Here is a 20,033-nt window from a genome sequence, read left to right on the forward strand (position 1 = left end):
TTACTTATGTTGAGAGAAAAAGTCTATTTATGTTACACATAAATAAATTTATGAACACATAGAAAACGTCTTAACAACCAGATCTTCGATTAGGTACACATGACCTTTTCTAAATGTTTGCATAAAAATTATATCTTAAATAATCAAATTCTAAATAATCTTAAAGTTCAACCTAAAAGTATTAAATTTATAAAAGTTTTTAAACTAATCGAAAACATCGAATTCTGTTTCGTCGGAAAAAAAGAATACAAAGACTCCATTTGTTAAACTAACATTTGAACTATAAAAGGTAACAAATTTTCCTTAAAAACTAAAATCAAAACAAACAAAAATTAATTGTTCATTCGAAGAAATAAAAAACTTTAATCTAAATTTTGTATAAAACCGGAATCCTTTTAAAAAGTGTCTTGAGAAAGTATTAATCAATAATTTGTATATATACTGTTAGCATTTCCATTTACACTAGGCATTGTAGTCCTCTAGATACTTTTATAACAGCCATGCTAAACTGAAGGATCACATATCTTTTAGAATCACCTCTGTCTTTTGCTAATTCTGAATAGTACCTAAAATTGTTATTGATCTCATGATTAGACGCATCGGTTCTAAGACTCAACTCAGTAAATGCGTTTCGTTTTGCCTCCTCTAGCTGCATACTGAAGAACTTGTTTAATAAACTATCTGCGAGATCTCTCGCAGCTGCATGAGCAAAAACGCCACCCAATATACCGCCGACAGCCATTCCGGCAGGACCAAATAATGACCCAATCCCAGCACCAGCAACTCCACCTCCCATACCGACAGCAATGCATATTGCGTTAAGCTTCGTTTTGTCGTAATGAAAAAATCTCTTATATTGGTAATCAGAATACTTGTATTGGTTTTTATGATATTCCTTCCAACTATATACATAATTATAGGCGTCAATATCAAGATCCACAATATCAAGTGCTGTTGATTCCTGCTCACTAGAATTTGATCCCATCAATATCATCACCATGATTCCGAAGATTGTTTTCACCATCATTATCAGTGCTAAAATATACGTCAAAACAAAGTATCAAAAAAAGAAAAAGTTGGGTAAAAAAGATGTTGCTATAACAAAAGTAAAGTTTGAAATGACTAATCAATATAGTTTTTGTGAAATTGTTTTAGCCATTGCTTTCTATTTACTCTTCATCGAAAAAATTTAAGGTTTTTATGATTTGCTAAAGCACACTCATATTCAAAGAGTCTGATCTGCTCTAATGTAAGCCCGTAATCCATAGTTACATCAAAACAAAGTATCAAAAAAAAAAAAAGAAGTTGAGTAAAAAAATACTGTTACAACAAAAGTCAAATACTATACTTGACTTACTTGACTTGATTTCCTAATCTTGACTAATTAATAATATCAATTTCTCTAAAAAAAAAACTAGTTTTGAAAGTTTATTTGTGTTGTCGTTTAGCAAATATTTTACTGATTTAAATGTATATATAATTTCATAAATATATATATCTTTTTTTATACATATAAGAATATGAGTTAAACCTTAAAGTATAAAATGAGTCCTATTTAATATATTAGTTTTCTGCCAATTTAAGATTGTTTTAAAACACCACTAGGTAAGGCTCACTACTTTTAAATAATGACATTTTCCACATAAAGCAATTAGATGCTTTTATCAAAACTATTTTGAAATGGTAGTCTTATTCAGCTACAGCTCATAGTCCTACCGTTTATCTATTTGGTATTTTTAGATCAGTTCATATCGGACGATACCAATTGAGACTATGGTATCCATTATTTTCATCAAATAGTTATCAAGATGTTGCGTTCAGTGCTCGAAGATCTCTGATTTTAGATTAATGCATCATTATTTACCGAAAGTAGCATTTGCCACCCGCAACTGTGAGTATGCGATTAGCCTAGAGACAAATGAAGACCGTGGAGCAAGGGCCAAATGTTGTTTTAAGCATAGCAGGTATCTACAAATAAATGTGAACGCTAAGACTTGTTAGTTATGAACAACTGACATAGAAGCCTCAGATTTAGGTAGATGAGGAAACATTTGTCAACAATTCAGATGCCGAAATCCGTGTCGCGTAACTGTTCGACATATATATATATGCAACCCCAAGATTTTGGAAGATTACACTTTCAGAATAAAAGAATACTGTTAATCTTCAAAGAAATAACTTCTAAGAAAATACCTAGTTGATTGGCTGCATTGGCTTTACCAATACTTAGTATATGAATAACACTTAAACAGTTAATTTGAAATAGGATAAGTAGTTCCAAAATGTCTTTAAAATGAAAAATTCAGTTTAGTAAATAAATATTTTCAGTTTTTAAAATTCAAATTAATTAACCACTTCTATTGATATATATTTTTCATGCCTTAATAAACCGCATTAAAAACTACTCTAAAGGGAATGCTTTTAAAAAGTTTTTGTCTTAATTACATTAAAAAAAATTTTCCTAATTTTTAATTTATGCAATTAATATATGCATATCATAGGAGACAGAAAGTTATTTATTACCTCACAACTTTAATCTGTTGCATATGATGTAAGTGACGTTTATATTGCCACTAAATACTTGGCCAGAAAATATTTCTTTTCTGCATGCTACTAACAAGAAGGTGATATTATCTACTTATTATACTTTGCTCGCCTCCTTAGCACTGCCAGGATTCTCATAGTTTTATAGCTAAGTATGGTTGATTTTCAGTAACTCATTTAAAAATATTTTCAGCAGATTCTTTAACTGTAATACATTTCATTTTAAACATAAATTGATAAAAAAATACTTTGTGAAGTTCCACTTGATTTGGTAGTTTAAAACTTAAATTCTAAGTTACTCTAAACTAACTCACTATTATGGTATTTAAAAACAAAGTTTGCACGATGGTTTTGAGAAGTAAGCTCAACAATTTTTGCGCAGCCTGAAACTTCATTTCTAGTAAAATCATAATTGTCAGTGATTTGATTATTAATCATTTGAGAATCTGTGAAATCTAGAATTATTTTCTTATAACATGCCAATAACATGTTCATTGCAAGTCTTAACAAGAAGAAAAATGTTGTTTCAAAAGAGTTAACAAACCTGTCTGTCACCATTTTGCTTTTCCTATTGTTTTTTTTTTTTTTTTCTCATCTTCAAAGATCAGTAAGTAAAATGAATGATTTTATTAAATGTGGGAGCTGTCTGTTAAATGTCGTTTTACTAAATGCGAAATTATATTTTTTTTTAACGGTTTTTTTTATCAAGTTGCAAAGTTTCAAATCAAATCAATTTAACATAATGTATAAATGCGCATAGTTTATCATGTAAATAAATGATAAAGCGGAAGGAAAGGAAAGTTAAAAACAACGACAGGGAAAAACACGTAAACACGGTGACTTATTCAACCTGTGATATATATATATTTGATGATCAGGTATCGCAACCAAAAACAAGCAAAAACTATGAAAGCTAAAAAAAAAGAAGAGAGTTTTAGAGAGTTTTTTGATAAACAAGAAGTCTTATTAAAAAAAAAGAAAAAGAAGAAATTTTTGACAAACAAAAGAAGTAAAGAATTAAACACAAGTCAAAAGAAATGTTCATTAAAGAAAAGTAAACGAAAGTTTGCCATTTTAAATAGAGAAAAATGAAAAAAGATATTCGTTTTAATAGAAGAAGAAGATATAAAAGGAATAATTGATAAAAACAATATTAAACACATCAAGAAGGGTAAGGAAATATTATTTGTATTTTATCAACGTATTGAATAAAAGAGTGATAACCATTACACACTAATAGATCGTTTATTGAGATATATTGTATAAGAGAATATGCTGAATTAGAACGGAGGTAGGCAAAAGAGATACTTAAGAAATACGACTCCATAGCAACTTTGAATGAAAGTAAAACAAGTGTAAGTTTAAATTTTTTTACATATCTTTTTTAAAACTACAATGCTATTAGACCATCTAACTAAACAACGTATAAGTTTTAAGAAATTTACAAGAATGTTAAGATATAAAAAATGTTTTAAGAAAAAATTGGAAATGAAACTAAACAACAATGCTCAATCAATAAGTTCCATTTTTGACAATTAACTTACTTTAAACCTCAAGTTTAAATGAAATCCCGAATCTACTATCAAAATTAAATATCTCTCTCTTACTAAACTACTGTCTGTTAATCTGTCGTTTTTTTGCACTAAAATTTTGGAAGGATTTATTTGCAATTAAAATAAGCTGATTGCCTTTATTTGCTTTTTAAACAACCACCGCATATTTGAAAGTTTCGTAATCATGCAAAAAAGTGAGATGAGAAAAGTAGTTAGTAGGGAGAGAGAAAAAAATCAAATACTGATATGAGTTGTTAATCACATTTGGATACACTGTTATTTTTAGTAACTTTATTGGATGAGTTTAAATCCCGCCATTTTATCTTTATTAAAATATAATATTTTCTATTTTCTTAAAACAAAATCAAATATTAAGTATTATCATTTTCCCGTCTATCCAGCACCACAAGGAATCTTATATTTTAACTGTTAAATGCATTTGATAATCAGTGGCTCATTTAACAATACTTTTAAAGATTTTTGTAACTGTAGTTAAACACATATTAATGAAGCAGATTTAAAAAAGTTTCGCTTGTTTTGGATATTAAATATTTAACTTCTACGTTTTTCTAAACGTTCTTTTGGAAACTAAGAGTTTTCTTTTTAACAAAAAAGGAGACCAGTAATTTGACCTTCATGGCTTTTAGACAGGTTTGTAGAATAGCTTTGATTAATAAGTTTAGCAAATCTGGGGTGACCCTGGAATTTTCAGGCTGCAATTTTTTAAGAGATTTCAAACTATATGAATGTCCGTTATAACTAGCATCATTTATTCGTTATATGTCTTCGTTACATTTATCTCTTATGGTTACTTAAAGTATACAAGTATATCTTATAATTCGAATATTTACTTTGATTGCATTAACAACGGAGTTTCCACCACCAACACATACCAACCCTCCCAACCATCATGCCACTGGTTATTATCATTGTAATTAAAATCCCTTCCTTTTCCTGCGGGCCCAAGTCCACCAACATGGCGTTGCTGTTAGTTTTACGTTTAATAAAGAATTTCAGATCGATAATACTCACTTTTAGAGTAAAACTATACAACATCTCATTTTTAATATTCGTTTTCATACAAAACTGTTCGCTAACAGCATGCCTTCATTAGATCTGTCTCCAGAGAGTTAAATGCTTGTCCGTTAACATTGTTTTTCTCCCACGTACCTTATCATTTTATCTTTACAAACAGATTTTCTCTGTGGAAAAATATTCTTCTCAAAGGTGACGTTCACTTGCTTGGCTTATTTTCTTCTTATCGCTATGGATCAGTAAGTAAAACGAAATTTTTGTTCAGTATAACAGCGGTGTCTCTCATGTAGTCTCTCACACACAACTTGATGTTATATTTTTTAATCAATAGATTTTCTTTCACGTCGCAAGGTTTTAAAATTAATCATTTATGCATAATGTATGACTGCGAATAGCTAGGCATAACTGTTAGGTTAGCTACCTCCGACTGTAATTTGTTTTTTGTTTTCCGTAATTGCTAATTATTTTAATAGTTTATAATTATGAACTTACCTATTGGTTATGTAAGAATCTTGTTCTCAAAAAATTACTGAACTTTATTTATGCGAGATTACTCTAAGCGCCAAAGTTTTAATGCTGAAGAGGATAAGAGTTTTCATTAATTAACAAAAGCAGTATAGTGACGCTATGTTATTGTTTACGCTTTTGTAAATATATATTTGCTTAGTAATTTCTCGTTTTTGCTGTGGCAAAACTTGCCTAAACGAGAAATTACTAAACAAATAAATATTCCCCTTTTAAGTATGTTAAACAGTATAAGATATTCATTCCAAAACCTAACAGTTGATTGCGCAGGTAAAACAATTCAGTTTTGATTATAACGGATGTGTGAAAGACGCTCATGAAAAACAAGGGAAACGACTTCATAGATACTGCTTGTGAAAATGAAAGAACTTTTTTTTACATTTTCAAAAAGATCCCATCTTAACGTTTCGATATTCTTAGAACATCTACTAACCAACCCATGCTCTTAAGAAATTTATAATAATGTTGCGACATAAAAAACGGTTTACGAAAGAATTTGAATCTAAATAAATTAGGGTATTTATTCAAAAGCTTATGTTATTTGAAGACATTTTCCGTGAAATTATAAGTATTAAATGGGGTTCACTTACTTTCGAAACTTACAAACTAATTAGTTGATTACGAGTTACCTCTAGATTGGACGCATTTACCTTTTTGACTCTTGCTAAACTGCCGTCTGCAAATGTGTTGTTTTCGTATACACTTCGAAGTAAAACATTTGAAGGTTTTGTATGCTTTTGAAACATGATAACTGCTTTTATTTGCTTTTTACACAGCTACCAATCGTTTGCTATATTTATTTAACTCAGTCAAATTCTCATGGAAATGGTGTGATTTAAAAAATAGCTACCCGGGAAACATTCATATGTTAGTTCATTAAATTAGTTTAGTAAAGTAATGAAGACAGAAAGATAAGAAATGCACATGTTGATGGGAGTTATTATTCACGTTTGGATACACTACACAATCTGGACCTTCATTATATTATGGTGGCTAAAAATCGAAAACTTTGTTAAGTAAAAAATTTCATTTATTTTTTTTAGCCTCTGTGAGTTTTTAATCCTTACAGATTAAATAGCTTGTGAGAAATTTCGAACAAGTTTCAAGAAAACCAAAAAAACATCAAATTTACTTAAAAGGAAATAATTTTGTTATTAAACCTTAATATTACAGTTTATGGTATTAAAATAACATAATCGTATTATTATTAAACCTATTCTGAGCATGAACTTTCACCAAAATTTTTCGTCGAAATCGTCGAGGTTGTTTAAGATTTCTTGTTCAATATTTTCAGGGGTGATTTCACATTTACTTGCTGTGTCTGAATCGTTGAAGATTAAATATTTTTTTACTATGTCAGGAAGTTCAATAGCAGTCCAAAGTTTTTGCTCAAACCGGGCTTCTAAGTTGATAGAGCTGATAGTGTCAAATGATTTTATATTCCGTTCAAAAATATCTTTTAAATTCGCTTCCCAACTTGTTTTACGAGCGTTGAGTTCACGATTCTTTCTGTGTAATTTGTTTCTTGACTCAGCAGCCTTTTTACCAATTACTCTTAGTGCAACAGGCGAATGCAACAGATAATATCTCAGGATCGAAACAAAATTGTCAACAAACTTTGCCCGTTGCGCTTGTTTCAGTACCTCTAGCTCTTTACTTTTCAACTTTTAACCCAAACTCTTTGCAAAACCTTTTTTTGGATTTTGAGCTTTTTACTTATTCTGTAGGGTTTTTGATCCTTTCGGACTTTCTAGACATTTTGCTTAAGTCGATATGATACAATGTGCCTTATTTATGGATGAAGAGGACCAATATCTAAGTAAAACGCGTCCGGCTTTGATTTAAATCCTTTATTGACTTCCTGTTTGTCCGTCATAAACTTTGAAGTTACTCCACATATTGAACAAGTTTGCACTGAATTTGTGTTTGTAATTAATGCAAGTATTTTCTTATCTAACATTGTCTTTACAAAGTCGAAGTCAGTATGTATTTACAAAGTCGAAGTCTAATGTATTTGCCATTTAGCATGTCAACCTTGATTGGTTCTAAATTTTCCATTTCTTTTTCAACATCAGCTTTGGTTTTTAGAACCACAACCTTGTAATCCTTTAATGAACACCATAATTTAAGAATGACAAAATTGCACTCTCTGGCTCAATAAGATCGATCAATAATTTTGACTGTATCTTTTTTCAACGTATACAAACGTAGAAGAGTGTAAGTTGTGGCTAAAAAATCTCTGTCATTCGCTCCACCATTAGAAAATTTCTGATGGTATTGAAAGAATGCCAAAATATTATCAAGCCCCAAAATGAAGTATTGAGTTGAATAACTTCTATAATTCATTTTGCAGTAAGCTCATCAAATTCTAAAGCTTGACTTTAATTCTAGAATAGCTTACTTCAATGTCTTTGTACTTTCGAACGCACCTCCATTTAGCGTATGTTTACGAGCAATTTGTTCGTGCATCTTCTTCTTTTTCGTAATTTCTCTTTCTATACGGTGTTCTTCCAGTGAGGTCAGAAGTTCCCTTTGCTGTTTAATTAAGTTGTTCTGTTGTTCGTACCAGTAGTCGATTTCTTCATTGTCGGCGTTTTCTTTGTCTCTTTTTAATTCTTCTTTGTTTTGGATTAAGTTAAAAGTCTCCGACAGTTTTGCTTTGATAATTGGTTCTAATCTATCTAGTGAGTGTATATCGTTATTGTTCAATGATATACGTACTTCCAGACCAAGTCGCTCAACTAGCTTGTAGAGTATTCAGTACATTCCAGTTGTCTTGGCACAGGGTCGCCACTCTGTGTTAATGTTTCCTTGTGTTCAACTGACTAAGAAAGATCGACTCAATTCAGCACAGAAATTGACAACACAAGCTATACTCCAGTAACTAAATTATCTTACTTACGTGAACTGTTATCAAACACGCCAAAAGAGAAAATTGCTGGACTCCCTTTTAATGCAAATGGTTGTGAAAAAGCGAAAATAGTTCTAAACCGAAAATATGGAACTACTTCTGAAATTATACGCCAGCATGATCGTGATATCATGCATCTTCCATACATAAAAAATAACGACGTGGATCAAATACATCATTTTTACAGAAAATTAAATGTAAGCGTTAACTCTTTGAAAACCTTAAACAAATTGGAAACAGCAGTAATACTGGCACATGAAACTCTCGACAAACTTGTCCCTGTTAAAGCTGATATTATTCGAACAGATCCAAAACGGCAGGAGAGGGGCTTTGAACAGCTAATTGAAGCTTTACGTGAATATACAAAACGAAACCCAGAATCATCTATTGGACGACCAAGTAATAAAATCAGAAAGGAAAATTCGAAGCCCCACAATAATTGGGAGTACAAACATGAAATGGAAAAACACTTCCAACGTAACAAAACTTAAAACATTGGGTGTGTCTATTGCAGTTCGCAAAATCATCGCAGTCACGAATGTACGAAACTTCATTCAACACAGCAAAGGAAACACTATCTTAAAGAAAACCATCGCTGCTTCAACTGCACGTCAACAAACCACACAGTATCCAACTGTCGTAGCAAACGTTCTTGCTACCATTGTCAAGGAAGGCTTCATTCAATTATATGCCCTGGAGTTAATAATGACGAATCGAAAAAGGGTATCCTTATGGCTAGATACGAAGGGCAAACTATTCATCCAACATTTGTTGTGAACGTTGGCAAATATGTGAGAGCACTCTTGGATACGGGAGCTGGTAGTTATTATGCTTCATCTATGCTAATTAAGTACCTAAAGTTAGAGCCAAAAGCTTGGGAATCGAAAAACGTTGAGACAATGACGGGATCAGTACATCGAAATCTTCCATTATTCTACACTACTTTACATTCAATAAGCGGACGCAACTGCCTTGATATCAAACTTTTAATTTAACTAATCAAAGTTAGAACGGAAAGTGCTTACAGAGTTACAAAATCCTAGGATAACCGTCCTAAAATAGAAATTCAAACATTTAGACGGATTGCATTTTTACAATGACGATGACTACGATGATCATAAAATCCATCAAGTAATTGGTGCTGGTGATATTGCAAGAATAAAGTTGAAAGGTTTCAGGGCTGGAAATGATGCTGAAGCTATTGTGGAAGAAACCATATTTGGGTGGACGGTTATGGGACCAGGACAAAGCACCTCGGACTGTTTATATTTTATAAAGTCAACCAACGACTGCTACAAAGAACTATACAGCTTGTATATTCTTGGTCTAGAAGATCAAAGCAAAGGAAATCAAATTGAAGTGTATGAAGAATTTAACCCTTTAACTACCAAAAGCGGCCGAAAATAAAAGATTATTTAAACCATTAAATTTACCGGTTAAATCTTCCGTAACTTTTTAAAAATTCCGTAAAGTGTTTTGTTTATGAAAGCTGCATTGTTGTAAACCCTAATTCTTATTTACAAGTTTTGATATTTAAATAACAATTATTAATATTTGAAATTTTAATGCGAAAACTATTTTAAAATAGGCAGTTCAGTTTACGTAGTTAAAAAAAAAAATACTGTATTTAAAATTTCTTTTTTTAGCAAAATAACATGACTATTATTTTTATAAAAAAAGAGGTTGAAGTCGCAAATATAACAAAATAAGAAAAGATGTTTAGTATTTTTTATTAAAATAATATCATAAAGTTACATAGTTATAAACACTTAACTAGTTCAAGTAAATAATAACAACTAACTTAAAATAATTTATTTATTAAATTTTTTACAATTTTAAAATAGAACACAATTTTTACAGTTAAAAGTTACAATATAAGAACACTGCTTCAAGATGTTTGTTATTAGTATGAAAAGCTAGTTGTTTCCTAGTTAATCTCCATACTCTATTTCAGTATGCCATAATTTAAAACATGGTGATGCACAAGACCTGGTTTGCCTGGACATAAAGGACAAATAGTCTTGACATCTCTTCGAACACCTTTTCTATTACATACACGGTATCTTGCCTGTGGTTTTTTCCAAGTTGCAGTAGGAACTAAGGTGTCAGGAAAATGTCGCTCTTTAAGTCTTGATGGAGCATCCCTGATATCTCTTTCTTTTATAAAATCAACTGATTTGTTACCATCAAATACCAAAGATGCAGCAACATCATGTTAAAACTTTAAGAGTTTAGTGTTGGGATAGTTTTTCTTGTATAAGATGAGACTATTTAACAAGGCAATATGCAGCAAATGAAATGTTAATTTTTTATACCATTTCATACTTTTTTTGGCAATTGAATAAGGTTTTAACATTTGATTGTGTTTGTCAACTGAACCCATATTATAGTTGTACTCTACAATACATCTTAGTTTTGTGTCTACTAAGAAAGTAGGTCTTCCTCTACATCTTTTTACTGAAGATACAGTTTCCTCATGCTGACTACTAAGCATATAAACATCTTTTTTATCTTTTTACTTTAAAACATAGAGGTGGGCCAAAGCAAAATGCAGCAGTTTCATTAATCAGAACATTTGCATTTTATACAACTAGTGGAATGCGATTTGATCGAATTGTTCCACATGCTGTTGTTCCATAGTGGAGCAGAAAGTGGAAAAGCCCACATAAAAAGTATTAATTATCCATTCAAATAGTATAACCTTTATTCAGAAGTGGCAACATCATTTATACAACATTTTTTTCAGTATTATTAAAGCTTTTACACTCTTCTGGTAGTTGAATATCAATAGCATCAGTTGAAGTTTGTTTTCCGGTATAAACTCTAAAACGGTACATGCATCCAGAATCTTCACATAGGCAAAATAGTTTTATTCTAAATCTGATTTTTAAGAGGAAGATATTGTTTGAAGAGTAACCTACCTTTCCGTAGTAACAATGACTCGTCTACTGCAATACATTGATTTGGAATATAAACACTTTAAAATTTTTCAAAAAGTTCCTCTATAACTGGTTGTACCTTGTATAATCTATCTCTATTTGTATAATAAGGGTTAGAAAAATTTCGGTTATCATTTATATGATAAAACTTCAATAGTGAATTAAAACGATTACGAGACAAAACCCAGATAACACACTAGCATCGGCCGGATATCGGCGCGACGTCCGCATTTAATCGGCTACAAATGTAAAATTTATGTATTTTTGATGGGCGGCTGCTCATCGGCAGGACGTAAACAAAAACGTAAAAATGACATAGACAATATACCTTATTATGATGAATAAGCTGATGAATCGACGATCAGGAACTATCCGGAAAAAATACAACTAAGTTATATATGACATGTATAAAATATATTCTATAGTAAGGCATACCAATAAAGGTATATTTGATAGACTCAATCAAATAAGAAAACAATAACCATATTATTATAATAAATACTTATAACTATATAATACAATTAATATAGGTTGTTCGTTGTAAAAGGTATTGTATGTTTATGGGATTATTATTTATTTACATTTTTGTCATTTATATATTACGTTTTAAAACTGTAGGCATGGTGAAATAAGTTTATAATATAATCTTTAATTAAAAATAAATAAAATTGAAATAAAGAAAAAAAGAATTCTGTGATATTAATTCCTTCGTTAAAAGAACTAAATACAAAAATATTGTAAAATTTTGTTTGAATGTATTTTTACTAACTTTTGAATTAAACATAACTTATATTTATGTTTAATTCAAAATTTAGTAAAAATACATTCAAACAAAATATCTAAAAATAGCTTAAGTTGATGTGTGTGTGTGTGTAAACAAAAAAGAATAAACAAAAATATTACCTCAAACATAAAATATGGGAATTTTATCGATGCTTTATAATTATTGCTAAAATGAATCCTCTGCATTTATCCCAGGCAACTGTTTCTTGGTTTCCTCTCGCCTTTTACGACCTCCACCTCTATCAGATGAAACACGCTGCCATGTTTTTATAGCTGACTCAGTTTCAGCGTTTATGGCTTCCTTCGTCATGGGATTCGCACGCACAGAATCTTTATAATATATAAATATGCTATAAGCCCTTTGTGTTTGCAAAGCAGTCGAAATATACTATATCAATACCAGTTTCATTTCAAAAAATACTTAAAAGATTAATAACCTGTCACAAATCAGCATATGAAATTATATATGTGACTGAATTACAACTTATACTGAGGAAACTTTCCATTTTCAATTTTTCTAATACTTTTTATATCAATACTGCATAAAATACAAACTGCAGCCAATAGACCATAAATGATTTCCATAAAATTTAACCCTAAAACTAACAAATTTTGTGAAAATGGAAACTTTAGGACTCATTACCATTTTTTACCATTGTATTTTTACAATAGCATTTATAAAGCTGTGATGTAACGGTTTGTAGATCTGAAAAGATCTCAAGTCAGTGGTGCGAGCACTCTAAAATAAGTTTTGTTGATTCTATGCTTTCACACGAATTTAGATTTTTGTTTGTTGATTTTCAATCAATTTAATTAAAAAAGAACATAAACACTGATAGGCATTTTAATGGAACTATTTGATCACAAGACACAAGATACTAGTTTTGCAGGACAAGTCACTTGATTACTTGAAAACTAAAGTCTTCTTGCACAAAAACACTCTTTTTCAAACAATAATAGCAAATTTTTTCAATTTACTCAAATATATACATACAATTATTTACTAACCACAAACAATGCCCTTAAGCTGCAGGACAGAAAAAGCATGCTTTTTTCCATTGCCCATGAAATTAAAACTGTTTGCCAAATCATCAGTCATGATCATTTTCATTATTCGTCTGACAGTCTCTTTCAAAGTAACACCTCCTTGAAGACCAAGATACTGTGTCTAAACAAAATGTATAACTTAAACTTAAAGAAAAAATAGTTTAAGTTTGTCATTAGAACAAAAAACTCACTATCTGCAACTTGTCCAGCATTGACTGTCGCAATTTCTTTTCAAAATTTTGCACCTGTTAAAATGTTTGCAATGGCAAAATTACATTTTCAGGCAGTTTGGGATTAACTCTTGCAATCCGTAAATCAATATGCTTTAAAATAGCATTTTGTTGTTGTGAAATACATTGAATTTGAGCCTTTATGTCATCATTCTGTTTTTTGACTTCCACCAGCAACTTAACTATATCATCTAAATATAATTTATTTTCCATTTTAAATTAAACCAAATCTAAATTAAAATATTGAATACATCTTTTTTGTACTTTTATATGTTTCATTCAGCACTCAATCGTCAATATTTTAAAATTTACTATCTTAATTAAATAACAAATTTAAATATGTTGATAAAACTAGTGTTCAAAGCCAATCAACATTGCGTACAATATTTGTATACAAGTTGTATCATTATTTGATTACATAATGGCATTCATTACACACTTTTTTATCAAATTTATTAATTTAAAATAACTTATTTTAATGACATACTAGAAATTGCATGTTCAGTGCGTGGTAGATAATTAGTTGTGGTTTTTAATGGTGTTGCATAACGAAGTGAAATTTCAGGCAAGGTTTGCATCATTCTACTTGATGAATCTTATGTCTCTTCTTGATTTTGATACAAATCTGATTGGTCTGTTGTCATTACCTTACACAACATTTATTTTCACAAATTCGATTGGAAATACTTTTGTCAGAATCTTGGGGTGGTTGTGGCGGCAGTAGAAGCTTTTTAATATCTGGGTTTTTTTTGGCAAGAGATTTATTAAAAATCTGAAAATCATCATCATTGCCAGAATAATCTTTTTTAGCCTTGAATTTTTTTTGGAGAGCAGTTTATCAACATAAATGTTTGGACTAGCATTATTCATACATTCATATTCACCATCTATGTTACCATAATCATCATTAGGAAACTCGTCAACATTCTTCTTCCTTCGTTTAGCATAATTTTCCTTTTCAGTGTTGGACTTAGCTGGATCTAACTCAGATGTAATCTCAGCTTTCTTGGATTTTTTACTTGCAGTTTTTACTTGCAGTTTCACCTTAAAATAAAATACACTATAGTGACATTTCTATTCATATCATTCTACAAAAACATTATAAAAACAATAATATTTGTTATGATACTAACAATTAAGATTTTCTACATTATTTAAATTTGGATTTTCAAATAATATTTGTATACTAGAAAAAACACAGCAGCTAAAAAATGTCATCTAAAATATTTTATTCATATCAGGCCATAAGATAGGTGTCCATATTTAGCAATTAACTTTGTATCAAAATAAAATAAGTAGCTATAAAGGTAGACAAAGTATACTAGCCATATATTCCAAGACATTTAACAGTAAACTGCAACCAATCTGTTCCAGGCATTTGAAGTGACTTGATTGCTTTTATAATTTTATGAGTGGGTGTTGGTTTAGGTGGCCAAGCACAACGTGTTCGGTTCAGCGTTAGCCATAACAATGGCACTGAATTCACCTCTTCCCTATCACTTGTTTGAAAAACAACCACTGCATACTAATAAAATCCGAAAATATACTTACAGTGCTTGCAGTGCAGAAATTGGTACTTGACCAACGATTAAAAATCTTATTAAGCATAAAAAGCAAACCAATAGTTGAATAAATGAAACATTGCTATATAAATGAGATAGCTACTTAGGATATTCAAATATTACCAAAAATTAATAAATATTGTTAGAAGAAATATCTTAATGCTGAATAATAGTTAAATATTGTACAGGTGGCATATTTCAAAAACTCCATCCATTTTTACTAACCCACATTCAAAAAATAAGAAAAGTATTTAACATACCTGAATGTATTACATATACATAAAAGTACAACTTTTTAGAATTATAATGTCTTATAAAATATAAATTAATCATAATAGAATATTTTATGACTCTTTAACTAGCAAGAGTGTTTAGAAAAGGAATTACAACAAAGGAATAGTTTCCACAAGGTAAACATACACATTTTTGAAAAAGATCCTCACTGTAAATAGTTTCATAAGATCCACAAGGATCTGAAACAAATAAGATATTTATATTAGATGAAGGTAAGGGAGATATATAGAAATCCTGAATATTTTTAAAAAGTTCAATAACAATTTTTAATTTGAACTGGTTGTCAATCAAAACAATGTTGCGTACAAGGCATGGTTGACCATTTAATTTTAAAAAGCAATTGTCGCCTGGAGATATTGACAAAACTGTTCCATTTAAAAGACTAAGTTTACAATACTGTTTTAAACAACTTACACCAAAAGGCACTGGTCCAATATTGTGTTCTTTTTGTGGTATGAAATTTTTTTTATTTGCAGACACTAAAGGCTTCTTATTATGTCTTTCTTTTAAACGCCTTTCTACCTGTTGTAAAATAAATGATGGCTTACGAACTAATTTTTTCAGAGAAGCAAGCTTAGTTTCAAATGGAATGGCGGAAAAGTCATCTAGTGGACCAAATTTCTTTACATCATCAGCCAAATGAATCAAACCATGAACATTGTATACAAGCATCCCTGTGCCATATAAAATTTTCATATCTTTTACACATTCCACAAGAAGCTGTTTTGTATAGTGTAAATACTGTCTACAAAACTTTGGACTTGTTAGAATAGACATTGCTACTTATAAAAAAAGGAAGTTTTCATACAAATTTGCAGGTAAAACATCACGTAATACAATGGGACCAGTATAAAAAAGGAACTGCCTAAATTCAGTATCTTTCCATCTCATAATTTCAAACACAGATCTAGGCTTTCGGGCAAACTCTTTGGGCATCCCACCAATAAGAAAGAAAGTACTTCAATTTTCTGAGCGAAGAACTTATCACTTTTAGGACCCATTAACCAACAGAGTAAAAGTCTGCGAACTGCTCTTAAGCACACTAAATGCATGTAATCACAGGGAAACCCTGATACGATGCCAATTGGTAATGAACACAGTGGTGAAAGCCCTAAATGATGATCTTCATCAACTTGCCTGTCAAACTGGGCATCAGTTCGCAATTGTGCATTTAATTCCTGAAATGTAACCTTTCCATTACATTCTTCTTCAACTCTGCATTTATCACAGCCGAAGTACCCACTATGTGATTTTATAGATTTGATCATAGCTTGGGCAGGGGCATCACATACAAAAGTGTGCAAAGCAATTTCATAATGTACAGCTGCAATTAACAAACCATGACTGACTAAATTGTTACAGTCTATTACAAACTGTTCAAAATATTCATTTAAATTCACTGGTTTGCTATTGCCACTGTATACACCTACAACAAAAGGCATCTTTTTTTCACTCTGTCTTACTATGCACAAAATAGGCCACAAACAAGAATTACTACTCTTAAATAAAGGAAGACCATCAATACTAAACTGCAATTCAAGTTTGTTGGATTGCAGTTCACCTCTTCTAGATAACTTCTTAAAACCACATTGGATACCTAAATGCAAATACTCTCCTCCACATCTAAGAGCAACAACTGAACTATTTCTAGCTGTATGCAAAAGAGTACAAGCATCTAATGGCAATCCATTGTGATACTTTTTAAGCAGTTTTAACAAAGCGGTGATGGTAATACTTGTAATATCAAAAGATACAGCCCAATTACACAGTTTTTCAATAAGAGTATATTCGATATCTTAATTTCTTTGTTACTTTCAGCATCACTAATGTTAATTGCCTTACAGTAGGTCTCACTATCACATATATCAAAATCTATGTCTGCCTCAGTCTCTTGTTTTGCAATGTTTGAGAAATTACTCTCTTCATTATTAATCAAACCATCTGTTGTAATACAAAAATTTTCATCAGACATAGATATTGTATTTATTGTATTATCAGCATTACTAGTATTTATGTCATTTTGACCAAATAAAATTATATTTGATAGTTTCTTAACATGACCAGCACGTGTCCAATAAGATTCAGTTTTAATTACCTTTTCCATGTTCTTTACTTCTTTGACAGTTTTCTTTAAACTAAAAATAATTACATACTTTTTTATACACTCAAATAACAATTTACAATTGCATTTTTCAAACTTCCAACTCTGTTATAAGATATAAAACAAATGTATACATTTCTCAATCAAGGCAAAATTGCTTAAGCGTATTGTATTAACGAAAATGTTATAGTTAATTTTATATATATATATATATATATATATATATATATATATATATATATATATATATATATATATATATATATATATATATATATATATATATATATATATATATATATATACATATATATATATATGTATGTATGTATATATATATTAGGGTGTCCCGTTTTTAGGGTCACATTTTATTTTGGCTGCTCCTAGCATTTTTCTGCTGCGTATGTGTGAGAAAATGAGGTCTGTAAAGTTTTAGAGCTCTAACTTTATTTTTGTGACTACACAAGCCACCTTAAGTTTAAAAAATCATGATTTTTGGGTGAAAAAAGCTTATTTTTACAGTGCTTGTGTAGTCACAGTTTGAAAGATACAGGCTAATCTTATGTTGAACCATGTACTATTAACCCTCATTAGTTAGAAAAAAATTGGGAGCAGTTTGAATAAAACCGTTACTTAGGTTTGAAGTGAGTTCAAAGATACGCAATTGACGCAATTCATCCATTTTTATGCGGTTTGACGCGGTTGACAAAACCAAACAAAATACTGATCTAATCATTATCAAATGGGTCTAAATCGATTTCTGAATCCTTTTCACACCTAATTAGACTAACGAAAATCCAAAATCTGTTATAATATGTTAAAGTTATAAATCATTTTGCTTTCTTGCATTGTCTCAAAAATGTCTGAAACGTTTTAAAAGCAAAAGAATAATTTTATTTTATACCGCTTAACTGAAGGATTACCAAAAGTGCTTCAAAGTAGTGATAGAACACTATTATTGGAACTTTCAGAAACTTTATCTTTTTTATGTGAAAGAAAACTTTATAATTCTTTAAGTGATAGGACACTTTTATAAACTTCTGTATATTATAGTTGTTATTTGACTCCAGTGCAGAGAGTAAACTTAATTGAACAGAATGGCTAAAACCAGAAAAAAGAAAGAAATATTTCTTCTTAAGAGTATAAGTGACAAGTTGAATGACAATCAACTCCCTTCTAACAAAGACATTTTGGAACATTATTATTTTTTAAAGTTTGAAAATCCTAAAGTTCGAAGATCAAAGATAACACCCTTCTCTGCTGTGGATTCTCTCATGATTTCAAGCTCATTTGTGAGGAAAATTGTCAGTGTTTGGTTAAAAAGGTCACTGCTATTTATGAAAAAGCTAGAATTCCAACATCCAGAGTCGACAAAGTACAGAAGAAAATGAGTGAATTGCTAGCCAAGCACAAAAAATTGATTTCTCTTCAAAAAAGGCAAAACACTAAAGAAGTAGAAAAAAGAATAATTTTCAAAGACAATATTTTGCCTGTTCTTTTTGATGTAATGACCAGTGATGTGATACAAATATTAGAGAAAGATAAGAAAAGATCTCAGGTAGACAAGGCAGAAGATATCATTTTCATAAATGATCAAAGAAGTTGCAGGAAAATGTACATTGGGAAAAAAGATAAAAGGTACATTTATTCTGCTCAAAGATCTCAACAGGCAAGAGTAAGAATGTCTGGAGCAGATCATGACCAGAGTTATCAGTCTGAGCTGCAGGTTTCATCTTCAAGTGAAACAGAATTATCTTCAGAGGAAACAGACACCTCTAATTCTATAGACTTGAGTAAAGATGAGATAGATCCACAACCATCTACATCTGCTGGCATAGTAGGAGATACTGCCCTTATTTCGAAGGTTAAACATGTAAGCATCAGAGCTCAATCCGATATTTTAAAGCAGGTGGCTAATACAAGTGGACTTTCCAGTAAAGGTATGTCAAAATCCAATTTACACAGAATTGGCAGAAAGGTCATACAGGAAACAGCGGAGGAAGCAAGGGAAGCTTTAAGAGCAAAAGCTGGATCAAACATGATTCTTCATTATGATGGAAAGCTAGTCAAAGAGTATACTGATGGAAAGAAACTCAAAAGAGAACGCTTAGCACTGAGTGTAACTTGTGATGGAGAACATTTATTGCTTGGAGTACCTCCTGTCACTGATTCTACTGGAGCTTGTCATACTGAGAAGATTATTGAGATTTTAGAAGAAAACTCACTCAAAGAAGACATTAAAGGTCTAGTATTTGACACCACTGCGTCAAATACAGGCAAAGAAAAAGGAGTAAATTCCAGGTTAAACATCTATCTTGGAAGACCTGTTATGCATCTTGCTTGCAGACATCATATCTATGAGTGTCATATTAAGAATGTTGCAAAGCTCTTCAGGACAACCTCAGGTCCAGATAATCAACTCTTCAAGAAACTGTTGGATGATGATGTGTATATAGAGTATGAAAACGTGCATCCGTCCGTCCGCACTTTCCTGAGTGGTTGAAATTCA

The 20,033-nt window shown here is 30.6% G+C and overlaps 1 protein-coding gene and 1 long non-coding RNA gene across 3 annotated transcripts; both read right to left on the reverse strand.

Annotated features, from left to right (window-relative positions):
- Positions 1-205: 205 nt before the first annotated feature.
- On the reverse strand, positions 206-6,384 carry LOC149881432 (uncharacterized). Its single transcript, XM_090067840.1, has 2 exons — positions 6,308-6,384; positions 206-1,035 (listed from the first exon to the last, which is right to left on the reverse strand). The coding sequence occupies exon 2, from the start codon at positions 1,025-1,027 to the stop codon at positions 458-460; it is 570 nt and encodes a 189-aa protein (XP_089923966.1). The 5' UTR covers positions 1,028-1,035; positions 6,308-6,384; the 3' UTR covers positions 206-457.
- A 6,917-nt stretch (positions 6,385-13,301) lies between these two features.
- On the reverse strand, positions 13,302-14,219 carry LOC149881433 (uncharacterized). 2 transcript variants are annotated; one of them, XR_016445351.1, is made up of 3 exons: positions 14,055-14,219; positions 13,529-13,758; positions 13,302-13,458 (listed from the first exon to the last, which is right to left on the reverse strand). It is a non-coding gene; the product is annotated as an uncharacterized LOC149881433 (long non-coding RNA). The 2 variants fall into 2 exon arrangements; XR_016445352.1 differs by having other exon boundaries at positions 13,302-13,758.
- Between the last annotated feature and the right edge of the window lie 5,814 nt (positions 14,220-20,033).

Source organism: Hydra viridissima, unplaced genomic scaffold (assembly GCF_058129835.1).
Source record: "Hydra viridissima isolate aposymbiotic clone 2 unplaced genomic scaffold, HvirCarnegie_v1 scaffold_12, whole genome shotgun sequence".
Classification (NCBI taxonomy): Eukaryota; Metazoa; Cnidaria; class Hydrozoa; order Anthoathecata; family Hydridae; genus Hydra; species Hydra viridissima.

Coding starts and splice junctions, on each gene's coding strand:
- LOC149881432 (XM_090067840.1), bottom strand. CDS start 1,027: ATGATGGTGAAAACAATCTTCGGAATCATGGTGATGATATTGATGGGA.